The sequence below is a fragment of the Trichoderma reesei genome (assembly GCF_000167675.1).
Source record: "Trichoderma reesei QM6a unplaced genomic scaffold TRIREscaffold_24, whole genome shotgun sequence".
In the NCBI taxonomy this organism is placed as follows: domain Eukaryota; kingdom Fungi; phylum Ascomycota; class Sordariomycetes; order Hypocreales; family Hypocreaceae; genus Trichoderma; species Trichoderma reesei.
The window spans coordinates 120,926-134,358 of record NW_006711171.1 but is presented as its reverse complement, the minus strand read 5'-3'; the positions used below and the strand labels follow the sequence as shown (position 1 = coordinate 134,358).

Sequence of the window (13,433 nt, the reverse complement as noted above, 5' to 3'; positions counted from 1 at the left end):
CTGCTCCAGATCCCAAGAACCGGAAACAGAGACATCCCCGATCACAAGACCCTCCTGGCTAGCAAGCTGCTGGGTGACATGCTCGAAGTGATACGTCAAGGCAGTGATTTGCGACTCGGCCAAGACGTTGGCATTGTAAATCACAAGAAGCTCAACATGGTCTTCGTACAAGACACCTTCCACGATGAGGGGATACGTGAAGTAGTTCTGCATGACCTCCTCCTCAATGCTCTTGTCGTCGCCAATGAGAATTGCATCAGTGCTTTCATCGCCATACTGCAGGAAGTGGCCGGGCTGGATGACAAGCAAGCTTGAGAAGTCACAAGCCTCCCGAGCACTTTCGCTGACCTTGGCAATATTCTGCAAACCAAACTGCTCGTAGGCTACCATCTCAGAGGCCTGGCTCTGGATGTCATGGAGGAACTGGGCCACAGGCTTTGAACCATCGAGACGGACCCTGACGGGCACCGTGGCTACGGCAGGGCCGGCAATCTCAGTCATGCCTGCCAGAGGAGCTTGACGACCGGAAATTGTTGTCCCGAAGCAGATATCATCGGCATCGCTATACCGGCCAAGAACAATAGCCCAAGCAGCGCGCAGAATTGATGGCTTTGTGATGGATGTCTCCTCCAGGCTGGGAATTGAGATCCTCTTCTTCATGACGCGAGTGGTCGACGGGGCGGAAGACGAGCCGGCAGCTGGGAAAGCAGCACGACGAGCATCCTGGAGTTGAGAAGACCAAAAGTCCTTGGCTTCGGCTTGGTCAATCTCGGACGTGTACCGGATGAAGTGGGAGTATGCCCGAGGTGGAGAGGGGTTCTGTTGACGATAGACACTTTGCAGAGTCTCAAGAATGATTTGCATCGTCCAACCGTCAAAGGCAGTGTGGTGAATGGTCCAGACAAAGTATCTGTCGCCGCTGCGCTCCTCGATAAGGGCATAGCGACACAGGCGTGAGCCATAGGTCATCTCAATGTTCCTTGTTGAGTCGATATAGGAGACTACGTCCTGGCCGTAAGTCACATCCCAGGCAACATCGTCTTTGATAACAACCTGAATAGACGACCCCTGGTTGAGCACGATCCTGGTACGCAGAATGCCGCACAGCTTCACAGTCTGCTCCCAAGCCTCCTTGAAGAGCTGGAGATCAACATGCTTGGGGATCTTGTAAACGTGTTTTGCAATGTAAGATCCCGGCTGCTTCACAGCCATAGCCATGAGGCCCTCTTGGAAGCTGGTAGTAGGGAAAGCATCTTCAACAGTCTGGTGCGGAAGCAGCTTGCACAAGCCATGAACCTCGTCGCTCATGGCCCAGTTGCGTCTGTGTGCGTCAAGAAGGCTGAAAGGCTCAATGACGGCGTTTTGCTGGGCTACATCTCCACTGACCTCAACAGCCTTGAGAGCAACCTTTGACAATCGCGGGTCGTCAAAGATGTCCTTCACTGTCAAGATGATTCCAGCCTCATTCGCAGCCATCACGCTGTAAATGGCTGCAATGGAATCACCACCCAAGCGCAAAAAGTTGGAGCCGCGGCCAATAGAGCCAGGCGAAATCTTGAGAGTGTCCGCCCAGATCTGCTGCAGCCTTGCTTCCATCGGGGTCTCGGGTGGTTGCTTGTCCTCATCATCAGAGAGCGTGTAAGCCGCCAGCTCGTCTTTGCTCAGGACAGCCGCACAAGCGCGGAGAGCCTTGCGGTCCAGCTTAGCTGAAGTGTTGATAGGCATGTACTTGCACGGAACGAAGATGGTCGGAATCATGTAGTGAGGAAGGGTGATGTGCAGTTGGCCAAGCATGTCAGAGAACTTCTGCTTCATCTCGGGAGTGGTGGTCAGGAAGATATCCTCCAGGTTCTTGTCGCTGCCCTTGGTGTCGTCGTTGAAGCATAAATAGGTGATGAGGCTGAGACCGGCTTCGTCATTGTTAATGACATCCACCAGGATCTGCTTCGCGCCGGGAAGGTTGGTCAGGACAGTATATTCGATCTCACCCAGCTCGACACGCTGGCCACGGATCTTGACCTGGTTGTCCCTTCGGCCCATGTACTCGAACGTGCCATCAGGGTTGCGGCAAACCAAATCACCAGTTCGATAGGCTCGCTTTGGCCCATTGGCTGGAAGCCAGTCGTATGTCATATCCTCCAGCCAATTTGCATTATTCTTTGCATCGGCATTGAGGTATCCGTAAGCCAAGATAGGACTCTGGATGAGCAACTCGCCGATACAGCCGATGGGCACAAGACGGCTTGGGTCGTTTGGCTCGACAGCCCAGAAAGCACTGGACAGAGGAAAGCCCAAGTTAGTAGATGCACCGTTGTGCACATCCGCGTTGCGAGCGCAAATCGAGGCCTCAGCAGGACCGTAAAGGCCGTTCAGAGTAGTGTAGCCCTGCCACCTCTCGGATGACTTCTTGTTGACGGCTTCGCCTCCCAGGTTGATGGTTGTCAAACAAGGGACGTCTGCTGGGTTGAGCATGTCGGCGACAGTAGGCGTCAAGAAAACCCAGTTGGCCTGGAGAGCACTGATGACGCCCGCGAGGTTGTTGAGGCGATCGTGGTCCGAAGGCACACAGACGCAGCCACCGCGCATGAGAGTGACCAAGACATCGAGAATGCCGATATCGAACGTGTAAGCCGAAAACTGGAACACTCTGCTGCCAGGCCCAACGCCGGTTTCCGCAGCATGGGCATCGCTTACAGAGCAGAGACTGCTATGCGGAATGCGAATGCCCTTGGGCTTGCCGGTAGAGCCAGACGTAAACAAGACAGCGTAAAGACTCTCTGGCGTGGCATCTGACGAGATGAACTTGGTGCTGGGATCGGGCAACTTATCCAACATGGACAGGTCCACAATCAGGAGGTCCACGCCAAGCTCTTGAAGTTTCTCCTCGAGAGAAGGATGGGTGACGATGAGCTTCGCCTGCGTATCAGAAACGATACTTTGCAGACGGGCCAATGGAGCTGCAGGGTCAAGCGGCACAAGAGCACCACCAGCCATCTGGATAGCAACCATGGTGATCATGGCCGGGGTGCTCTTGGGGAACGAAATGGGCACCATAACGTCCGATCCAACACCAAGTCTCTGCAACTTAGCGGCCAAGCGAGTAGCCAAAACACCGACTTCACGGTATGTGAGCTTGGCGTCCCAGGAGTCAAAGGCAGGGGCATCTGGCTGGGCTTCAATCTGCTTGTAAATCTCCCAGTGAGTGCAAGACTCGGTGGCGGGGCGATATCGAGATACGTCAGCGGCATGCTGAATCTCACGCTCTCCAACAAGAGAGATGTCGCTGATAAGCTTTTGGTCAGGACTCAGAAGCTGCTGGACGACGTATTCAAACTGATAAGAGAGGGCCTCGACTTCAGCCTCGGACAGCATGTCAGGCTTATATATAAACCTCTGATTCACGCTGTCTTCTGTCATGTAGCTGAGCATGACCAATGGATAGTTGAAGTACTTGTCCATAGACTCAATCAACAGGTGATCTTCTTCAGCATCCGACTGCAGCAGACCATTTTTGGAGTTGAAGATGGAGCTCTCCTGTTCCTTGGGCTGAATTACCAGCAGGGAGGTAAAGTCACAAGCCTCGCGGGCCTCCGGGCTCAGTTTGGCGATGTTGGGCAGACCATACTGCTCATAGGGAACCATATCCAGACCGTGACCCTGCAAGTCCTGCAGCATCTGGCTCACAGGCTGATCAGCTTCCAAAGGGACTCGGATTGGGACGGTGGCAATGACAGCACCGGGAGTTGACAAGAGGCCGTCCATATCAGCCTGGCGACCAGAAACCGTCGCGCCATAGCAGACATCGCTGGCGTCACAATGCTTGCCAAGCACAATTGCCCAGGCCGCTCGAATAATAGTGGCCATGGTAATGGAGGCGTCTTCATGGCTGGAAAAGGACACCAAGCGATCGACAACACGGGTTGAGTCTCCAGAGCTGTCAGCAGTTGAGTAGCTGCCAGCAGCAGGATAGATAGGCCGTTGAGCACCAGCCAGGTTCGATCGCCAGAAGTTTGCCGCTGCCTCGCCATCTATATTACTCAGGTAGTTGATGAAGTTGGAGTAAGGCGTCAGGGAGGCGACCTTCTGACCGTAGTAGCTGTTGTAAACGCTATCGAGGACGATGCGCATGCTCCAGCCGTCGTTGATAGCATGGTGGATGATCCAGACAAAGTAAGTGTCATCATGGTCCTCAACAAGAGCAAATCTGGTCAGACGAGTTCCATAGCCAATGTCCAGCTGAGAGATTACGTCTTTGAAGGACTCAAGGTTGAGTCCCTCAGTGTCTTCCCAATCGCCGTCATTCGAAATGACAGCTTGCACTGCAGAACCTTCCTCCAGCATGATACGAGTCCTCAGAGTGGCATTTCGCTCAACGGCCTCGTTCCAAGCAGCCTTGAACTTGGCGGTATCGATATGTCTAGGCATTCGGTAGAACCATTGCGAGACGTATGAGCCGCGTTGCTTGGCAGTCAGGGCCATGAGACCTTCCTGGAGGGGGGTGCAAGGATAGGCGTCCTCGATCGTCTGGCGCTGTCCCAGGCCGTAGCGAGATCGAATAGCATCGCTTTGCATGAGTTTGCTCAACGATTCTGGAAGCAGGGTAAAGGGCTCAGTCTGAGAAGAACGGCCCGCGTTGGAGAGGAGGGTAGCCTTGGAGGCCACCTGGAACAATCGGGGGTCGTCGAAAACGTCCTTCACAGCGATGGAAATACCGGCATCGCGAGCCGCAGACACAAAATAGATGGCAGCAATAGAGTCACCGCCCATTCTCAAAAAGCTATCATCTCGACCGATGAACTCGGGCGACAGCTTCAGGAGATCCGCCCAGATCGCCTGGATACGAGTCTCCATCTCCGTTTCCGGAGCACGCTTCTTGCTATCCACAAGGGAATACCTCGCAATGTCGTCCTTACCAAGATTGGACATTGCCAGTCGCAGGAGCTTCATATCCAACTTTGTCGAAGTGATAAAGGGCATGTAGTGGCAGGGGATAAATAGCGTCGGGATCATGTATCGAGGAAGTGTAACGCTCAGCTGGCCAACCAAGGCTGTCAGTTGACTCTGGAGCTCAGGAGTCATCGGGACGAACACATCTCTGACGCTCGTCTCGGAGTTCTTGCCAGCAGTGCGGGTTTCGTCGGTAAAGGAGAAGTAGGACACGATGATCGCGCCACCATCTCCCTTTGCCACATCAACAGCGACCTGCTTGACGCCTTCCAGAGACTCGCGGATATGATGCTCGATTTCTCCAAGCTCGACACGAAGGCCTCGAATCTTAACCTGGCTATCCTTACGAGATCCAAACTCAATGGTGCCGTCCGCATTGTACCGACACAGGTCACCCGACTTGTAAAATCGATCCCAGTGCGCAGCTGTACGGTTTGGCACCCACTCGGGGAGGCTACGCACCAGCGAGGCCTCAGTCTTGGTAGTATCAGCCAGATACTCGCGAAGAACCGTCGGCCCCTGGATGACAACTTCTCCAAGGGTTCCGACAGGGGCTAATCGCTGCGGATCATGCGGATCAACAATCCAGCAGTATCCGCCAACCGGCTTACCGACCGTCAACGGAGATTCCTCGAAGCTCTTCCACTCGTGGAGGGTTGAGAAGACACAAGTTTCGGCAGGGCCCCAACCATTGATCAGCCGCACCTTGCCAAACCAAGCTTCAAACACATCTCGGCCAACAGCCTCGCCAGCAAACAACAGCAAATCCAAGCCTGGAACGTCGTCAGGGTTCAAAGTGCGCGTAAACGAGGGCGTCAGATAGGCCCAGTTGACTTGCATCGTGTTGATGAAGTCCACCAGGTTGTTCATCCTCGTTTCCTCAGACGGAACGCAGAGACAGCCGCCAACCACCCAGGGACCAACAATCTCACCGATAGAGAGATCGAAGACAAAGGATGCAAATTGAAGCATCCTTACGCTAGAGGTCATTTCCAGGCGCTTGGTAATAGCGGTCTGCGAGGTGCAGACAGCCCTGTGCTGCATGACCAGACCCTTTGGCGTTCCAGTACTTCCAGAAGTAAACAGAACATAGGCTGCATTATCTGGTGACACATTGCGTACTGGTCCGTAAGAGCTCTCTTCGGTCTTAGATAGCTTCTCATCCAGGGCTGAAGACACCTCAACGACGGTATTGACCAACTCAGAACACATCTCGACATTGCTAGGGGAAGCCAAGGCCAGCGTCGCCTTTGTCTGCGAGACAACCTGTTGCTGCCTCTGCAGCGGGTGCGAGGGATCCAAGGGAACCCAGGTAGCACCAGCCTTATTGACAGCAATAACAGACACGAAAAACCAGGCCGATTTCTCAAAGCAGACGTGGACGAAGTCCTGATCCTTGACGCCACAGGACTTGACGAGATGATGAGCGAGGCGGTTGGCAGCACGATCGAGTTGCGAGTAAGACAGCTCCATATCCCAGGCATGAATAGCAGGGGCATCGGGGTTTGCCTTCGACTGTCTCTCAATAAGCTGATGAAGACACATGTCGACAATCTCTGGTGTTTCGTCGTTGGCCTTGATCGCCTCTTCCAGGTCCCACGAGCCAGATACCGAAAGGTCACTGAGGGGCATGTCCGTCGGAGCAAGCAATTGCTGAACAATGTGCTCGTAGTGAACACACAGAGCCTCAAGCTGGCCCTCAGTGATGGCATCAGCGTAATACGTCAAGTCCAGCTCGATGCTGTCCTCGCCAATGCGAGGCTGCAAAACGAGGGGATAGTTGAAGTAATTGCGCATAGCCTCTTCCGAGAGAGCCTTTTCGCGGGATCCCTGCTGCAAGATGGCATCAGAAGCAGTATCAGCCATGGACGTCAGATGGTTGTTTGGCTGAATGACGATGAGGTTGGAAAAGTCGCATGCCTCCTCGGCGTCCTGGGACAGTTTCGAGATGTTCTGAAGACCGTACTGCTCATGGGCCACCATGTCTGCCGCTTGTGTCTGAATCTTCTCGAGGAAAGAGGACACAGTCATGCCACGATCAATCTTGACTCGGATAGGCACAGTCGCAATCATGGGTCCTGGAATCTCGTTCAATCCGGGCACCGCAGCCTGACGACCCGACAGTGTAGTACCAAAGCACACATCATCAGAGTCGCAGTAGCGCGCAAGAAGGAGAGCCCAAGCCGCACGAAGAATCGTAGCGGTGGTCACGGAAGAGGTCTTCGCGTTATGGAAAGGCATAGTCCTCTTCATGACTCGGTCTTCAGATGTGGCAGACAGTCTCGCGGGCGGGAAGTGAGCGCGCTGAGCACCATCAAGCTGCTTTTGCCAGTACTCGGTAGACGCGGCGGAATCAATGGATTCGACATAGCGGATAAAGTTGGAGTACGGACGCAAGGCTTTGGCGTCATTGCCATGATAAGCGTTGTAGAGGGCGTCCAGGACGATTCGCATGGTGAGACCGTCAAACACGGCGTGGTGAATGAGCCACACAAAGTAGACGCCGCCATTGCTGTCTCGTACCAGGGCATGTCTGCTCAGGCGCTCGCCGTAGCTCATGCTGATGCTTCGCGTTCGGTTGAGATAAGCGTTGATGTCCAGGCCTGGAGCAGGCTGCTCCCAAGCAATATCTTCCGTCATCACAGCTTGGAGAGCTCGACCGCCGAGAAGGGCTACTCGCGAACGCAAGCTTCCGCATTGGCTGATGGTGGCCTCCCAGGAAGCCTTGAATTGATCAACATCAATTTCTGGCATCAGCTTGTACACGACTCTGTGGATGTAAGAGCCAGGCTGCTTCATACCCAGGGCCATGAAACCTTCCTGGAGAGTCGTGCAAGGATAGATATCCTCAATAGTCTCGGTAGGGGCAAGCTTGCACTCCTTCCGGATCTGGTGCTTGATATCATCAACCTTTTCACTGCTAATCAAGCTGAAGGGCTTTGTCTCAGCCATCATTGCGCTGTCGTGTTCGATGGTTGCCACAGCTGCCATCTGGGCAAGCTCAGCGTTGTCCGATACGGCTGCCGGACTCAGACGAATGCCGTATTGATAAGCAGCAGTAACAAGCTCGATGGTTGTGAGAGAGTCGCCGCCAAGCAGGAAGAAGTTGTGCTTCTTTCCAATGTCCTGCTTACGGATTCGGTTCACATCCCGGAGGATCTCAACCCAGACAGCTCGAAGAACAATCTCCACCTCAGTGGTAGGAGCCTCTTCGTCGGCGAGCTCGCTCTCCAGAGAGCTGTCCTCTGCAAAGACACGAGCCCGCTTCTCACGGGCAGATAGAGCAGTAGCATCGGAGTCCTCATCAGAGGTTCCGTAACTCCAGGGATACTGAGGTAACCCAGAAATTGCCCTGCCGTGGGAGAACAAAGGGGCGAGATTCGGCACAGCCGACTCCTGCCACAGCCTTCCAACAGCAGAGAGAAAGCTCACTGCACTATCAGCCCCACGAGTTTGGGACGAGACATAATTGCATCGGACATCTGCAGCGGCACAGATCTGGGACAGAGGCACGGAGAGGGCAGAATGAGGTCCAACTTCCAGGAACAGAGTTTCCTCAGATGACATGCCGAGGAGGTTGGAGACGGACGAGCTGAAGCGGACAGGTGACACCAGGTTGGAGACCCAGTACGCTGCTCCAAACTCGCTCTTCTCCTTCAGAACCTTCTCGCTGACGGTAGAAATAAAGATGGCCTCGCTCTTCCTGGTTGCATGCGAAGCAATCTTCTCCGCCGTCAAAAGGTCAAGCAGCTCATCGGCAAGCTGAGTCATGTGTTCAGAGTGATACGCAGTATCAACCTTCAGCAGACGAGCAGTCACCTCAGGCTTTGCTGCCTTGACAAACTTCAAGACTCGCTCAACCGCCTCACGGTCGCCGGAAATGGTGGTGCTAGTGGGTGAGTTCTCACAAGCAATGACCACGCCCTGCTCGAGAAACCCCTCCGTTTCCTCTGCACCTAAGCTTACCACGCCCATGGCACCGTCCTTCTGGTCCCTGGTAGTAATATGGCCGTAGTAGTAAGCGACTGTGATGGCGTCTTCGAAAGAGAGAAAGCCCGCAGCATAGGCAGCAGCAATCTCACCACTGGAGTGACCAACGACGGCCTTGGGCGTAACACCAAGGCGTTTGAAACAGTTGACCAGGGCAATCTGAAGCGCCGTGCTGAGAGGGTAGGAGAACTTTGAGGTGTTGATCCTGTTGTCGGGGTCGGCAGCATCACGGAGAAGCTCCTCTTCAATCGACCAGGTTGCGGGTATGTTCAGTCCCTTCAGAACCAGATCCATCTTCCTGATGTCTTCCCTGAAGCTTGAGTCGGTCAAGATGAGCTCCTTGCCCATTCCCGCCCACTGAGCACCCTGGCCGTTGAACACCATGGTGATGGCCGGAGCCCGCGCGGAAGACTTGGCGTAGTTGGAAGTGTTGACGAAGGATGAGTTCGAAAGGATGGAGAATGCCTTGTAGTCCAGAGCCTCGCGTCGGAGAGCGCGAGTATAGGCGATGTCGGCAGCATCGTCTGGGTGAGATTCAGCATACAGGCGGTGCAGCTCGATCTGCTTAGCCAAAGAAGCTGGGTTGTTCGCAGAGAACAGAACAAGTTGCGGCCGGGACTCAGATACTCGCGGAGTAGGCCGGGGGTGAGAGTCGACGATAACATGAGCGCTGTGTCCCTCAGCGTCAGAGGCAATGATGCTGGCTCTCTCTGCGCGATCATGCGGGAACGGAATGGCCTGCGTAGCTACGAGCGCTCCGGGGGTAGAGGATGCTGATGTTTCTTTACGTTAGAGACTTGGGCCTGACTTTTCGGCGGACTTGAGCAGCATGAAACTTACCAGATACAATATTCGGAGAGATTGTCCGGTTCTCCAATGTTACCACGGCCTTGACCAAGCTCGTCAAGCCCGACGCACCCTTGGTCAAATAGATACCCTGCTCGCCAAAGGCGCTGTTAATTGCAGAGACTTCAGCTTCGGCATCTCCGCTCCACTAGTTATCATTCAAGTTAGCATATTAGACATTCTCTCGTTCATGATGCTTCAATCAGGTCATTGTTACACCCACCTCAACTACAAGGGCTGATCGGATATCTAGGCCCGCGGCATCGTAGGCCTCGCGAATGAGCTCCTCATGGGCCTCAGCCACAGAACTTCGGCCACTGAGCGTCATAATGCTAGAAGCTCGAATGATGGCGCGAATTGGGTTGCCTCTGCGCATGGCATCAGGCAGTGTCTTGATATATACAGCTGACACGGCCTCGCCTCCCACAGCGCCATTCTGGGCAGCTCCCAGAACAACTGCAGATTTGGCACTGCCAGATCGAACAGCGGAGCAAGCCTCATGCAGAGCCACGAGAAATGACGACGTCGACTCTCTAATCGCCATGCTAAGCCCAAAAAACTCGTTAGCAACCCAGAAATTATACTCAAAGGGGGGAGGGAGGACAGCAGTCCGGATAGTAAACGAACCTCGGGCCTCCCAAATCATGCTTCAGTGACACCATCGACACATCGTCCTCTCCAATACTACCGGCATAGCAGCCCACACGAGCATCCTCGCCCCGGAAGTCGATCTCGCACGCATCCTCAAAACACTCACGAGTCACCTCCAAGAGCTTCCGCTGCAGAGGGCTGCAGCTCTCGAGCTCTGCCTCGGTCAAGGAGAAGAACGAAGCATCAACAGCGTCTAGTTCTTCCTCTTCATTGCCATCCACACGCGGCTGAACACGGTCGTTGACGAGGGACTCCCAGAGTTGCTCGGCATTGCGAATGCCACCAGGAAGCCGGATGCCAACGCCGCAGATGGCAATTGGGATGAGGGATTTGTTCCCATCTTCGTACGTAGTGTTCGGCGCCATTTTTTTCTCCAAATTTGTACAGAATTATCTTCGTCCTTTTTTTATGTTCTTCCGTTCTATATTGTAACAATTATGTGTATTCCAAGATGTCGAGAAATGAAAGGAAAATGGACTGTTGAGTTCGTCGTTAATCAGAATCGTATGGTCTGTTAACGGATGATCGATTCGCTCGAATGTCGATCCCTCTTCAAGCTCTCCCTTACTTCTTTCTTCGAAACAGTAGCGAGTGTCGAAGCAATCGAAAGCGTAGATGTCGATACGAGGCGGTAGGCCGTCTTTTCGACTGAATGGTGTTTGGATCCAAGCGGTGGGATCCTTAATCGAGAGAAGGCGAAGTGCTTCAGAAGCAGCACATTTGCGTACCCGTTAGGCGAACGAGAATCTCGATATGGAGAGTCGAGGTTTGGGCGAAGCAGCAATTCACCACCGCTATTATGATACAGAGACACAGTCTCGCCTTTGGTGACAGTATACACCGAATATTATTAATATGCAAGTCTATCAGTCGCTACCTATTACGAGGTTGATGCATATGCTGGGGTATCCGTAGCGGATACGCTGCTCCCACGAGGAGGTACCTCCGTCGACACTGTGCAGCCCTGGCTCGGTTCCTCCCGGCCATCAATAATAATACCCAGCAGTCGTATTACAGCTACAGAGCAGTGTTTGAGGCCTGGCCGAGGTAGCACACTCTTTCTTCCGCGTGAGACTCAATGGGGTTCAGTCCAGAAGCAGAACCAGGATCAGCCCATTGCAGGATCCCTCACAGATCCCACAGACGGGAGGCTGGCTCTAGGCTGATGGTCAGCTGTGCCGCGGCAAGGGGGGGTGGTTGTCTTAGACAATGTTCAGGACCAATGTATGCGAGAAAGAGGCGTTCGTAGTCAGCATTCGACCTGTATCGGTGAATAACAAGTCAGCTTTAGCAGCACTGATGAGCAGCCCAGGAAGCAGGATGGCAGCTTTGCCTCTCAGGGACAGGGTCTTACAGGGTCCCCCCGGGCCAGCTGGAGATGAAGCCGGGGAGAGAAAACTGGAGACGACTCAAACTGGACAGGGATGTCTATGCAGGTGTGTTGCTTGGCGGGCGCCAAACAGCAAGGCTCCGGAGAAGTAGAGAGGGTTCGGCGCCTAGGTAGAGCACATACCTAAGGTACCTAGTCAATGAGCAGGTACTCGTACTTCGGTGAGGACTCTGGAGGCAAGGCTCCAACATGGGAAGAAGCGACTCTCGTCTGACTGGACGACAGAAGTACATATCCACATTCCATTGACACATCGGTTGACGTTGAGCAACTGATTGGCTCAGTCAAGGCGCCTCTGTCGGACTTTCATCGAGTAAAGGCTACCCTGCAGTTTTCGCAAGACCACAACCGGCAACACAACAAATACATCATTGCAGCCACTCACGGGATTCGAAACTCTACATGTTCCGTCTGTCGAGTCTGAAAAGCTCTGGTAATTGTATGTTTCGAGGTTGACAGTAGAGTCGGTTCGCACTAGTTGCGTGGTGTTGATAGAAGGTAGGATAATGGAAAGGCTACTCTCGTTCTTCCGCAATCTTTGCTAGGTATGGATCATAGGTACTTGTGCACGCATACAACATCAAAAAGTACGTGAGCTGAGAGCACAAGTCTACACTCATCCTGCACACCACTTCAGTAGGGCGTGGCAGCCGGATGCATAAAGAAACACCGTGAATATCGGCCCCTGCCTGCATGAGGACTCTACGAATCGTGACAGCAATTCGGAGGCATCGCAAACATGGCTTGTCTAGACTGGTCCACGAGAATACGAAGCAGCCATGGTCAACCTTGATGGACCATCTGGAACAGTGGCTTCTCAGCTCATCTCAACAACGCAAGGGAAGCAACATTCTCTAGCTGCAGACTCCCTACATTCACACAAGAAGCACCCGACGCAACAAGAGACACTGGCGGCCGTCGCTCCTCCGAGCTCGCACGAAAAGTATGCTTAAATAAGCACTGTACTAGGTAGTAATACTGCCAAGGGGTTCCCCCCTGTCAGGCTGGCAGCTCCTCCACAGCAACAGACCGCATATTCTCCACCACCACCCGTCAGACGGCTTCGAAGGCTGCCATGGGTATCACGAGCTTTGCCTATTCTGGACGCCGGACTCCTTGTCTGACAACTGCCGCGCGGAGATATTACGTGGGAACGTCGATGGCGCTTCCGGGACTTGCATGTCGTGGATGGTGGTGGTGGTGCGCAACGGCTGTCAAGGTACGGCGTACGGGACGCTGGCTACCTACCTATGGGATGCGCGTGGCATCGTCGCAGTGTAATTAAGTACGAGGCAAGATGGGATTGGTTTTAACGTGATGTTCTGTCTCAGAAAATCGCCGTAGCTCGCGGAGGGCCTGTAAGGTACGACGGGGTTATCCTCAGGAGCTGTCAGTGTATACGGGACAAGGCTCGGGCCAATCCCGCACGCTCACGTAATGTCAAGATCGCGTCTGGGATGATTGTAGATGAGCGATAGCTTCGTTGCTTCTACTATGGGGATGGCCGCATGAGACATGAGGATCGTGACCAAGATGGCAAGGGACCTACAGATTGCGAGTTCAGACCCCAGTTGGCTTTTCTTGGAATTAGACCAGCTGGAAGGCATAA

At 53.8% G+C, this 13,433-nt stretch overlaps 1 protein-coding gene across 1 annotated transcript in view; it reads right to left on the bottom strand.

The window, feature by feature from the left end:
- The window catches only part of TRIREDRAFT_23171 (uncharacterized protein), a gene marked incomplete at both ends in the record, with an annotated part of 69,518 nt that extends 58,719 nt beyond the window's left edge, over nt 1-10,799 (bottom strand). The window contains 6 exons of the mRNA XM_006968504.1: nt 469-473; nt 3,261-9,643; nt 9,726-9,856; nt 10,007-10,011; nt 10,093-10,328; nt 10,411-10,799. Coding sequence (XP_006968566.1) covers nt 469-473; nt 3,261-9,643; nt 9,726-9,856; nt 10,007-10,011; nt 10,093-10,328; nt 10,411-10,799 — 7,149 coding nt within the window. The remainder of the gene's footprint in view (nt 1-468; nt 474-3,260; nt 9,644-9,725; nt 9,857-10,006; nt 10,012-10,092; nt 10,329-10,410) is intronic.
- Nucleotides 10,800-13,433: the final 2,634 nt, after the last annotated feature.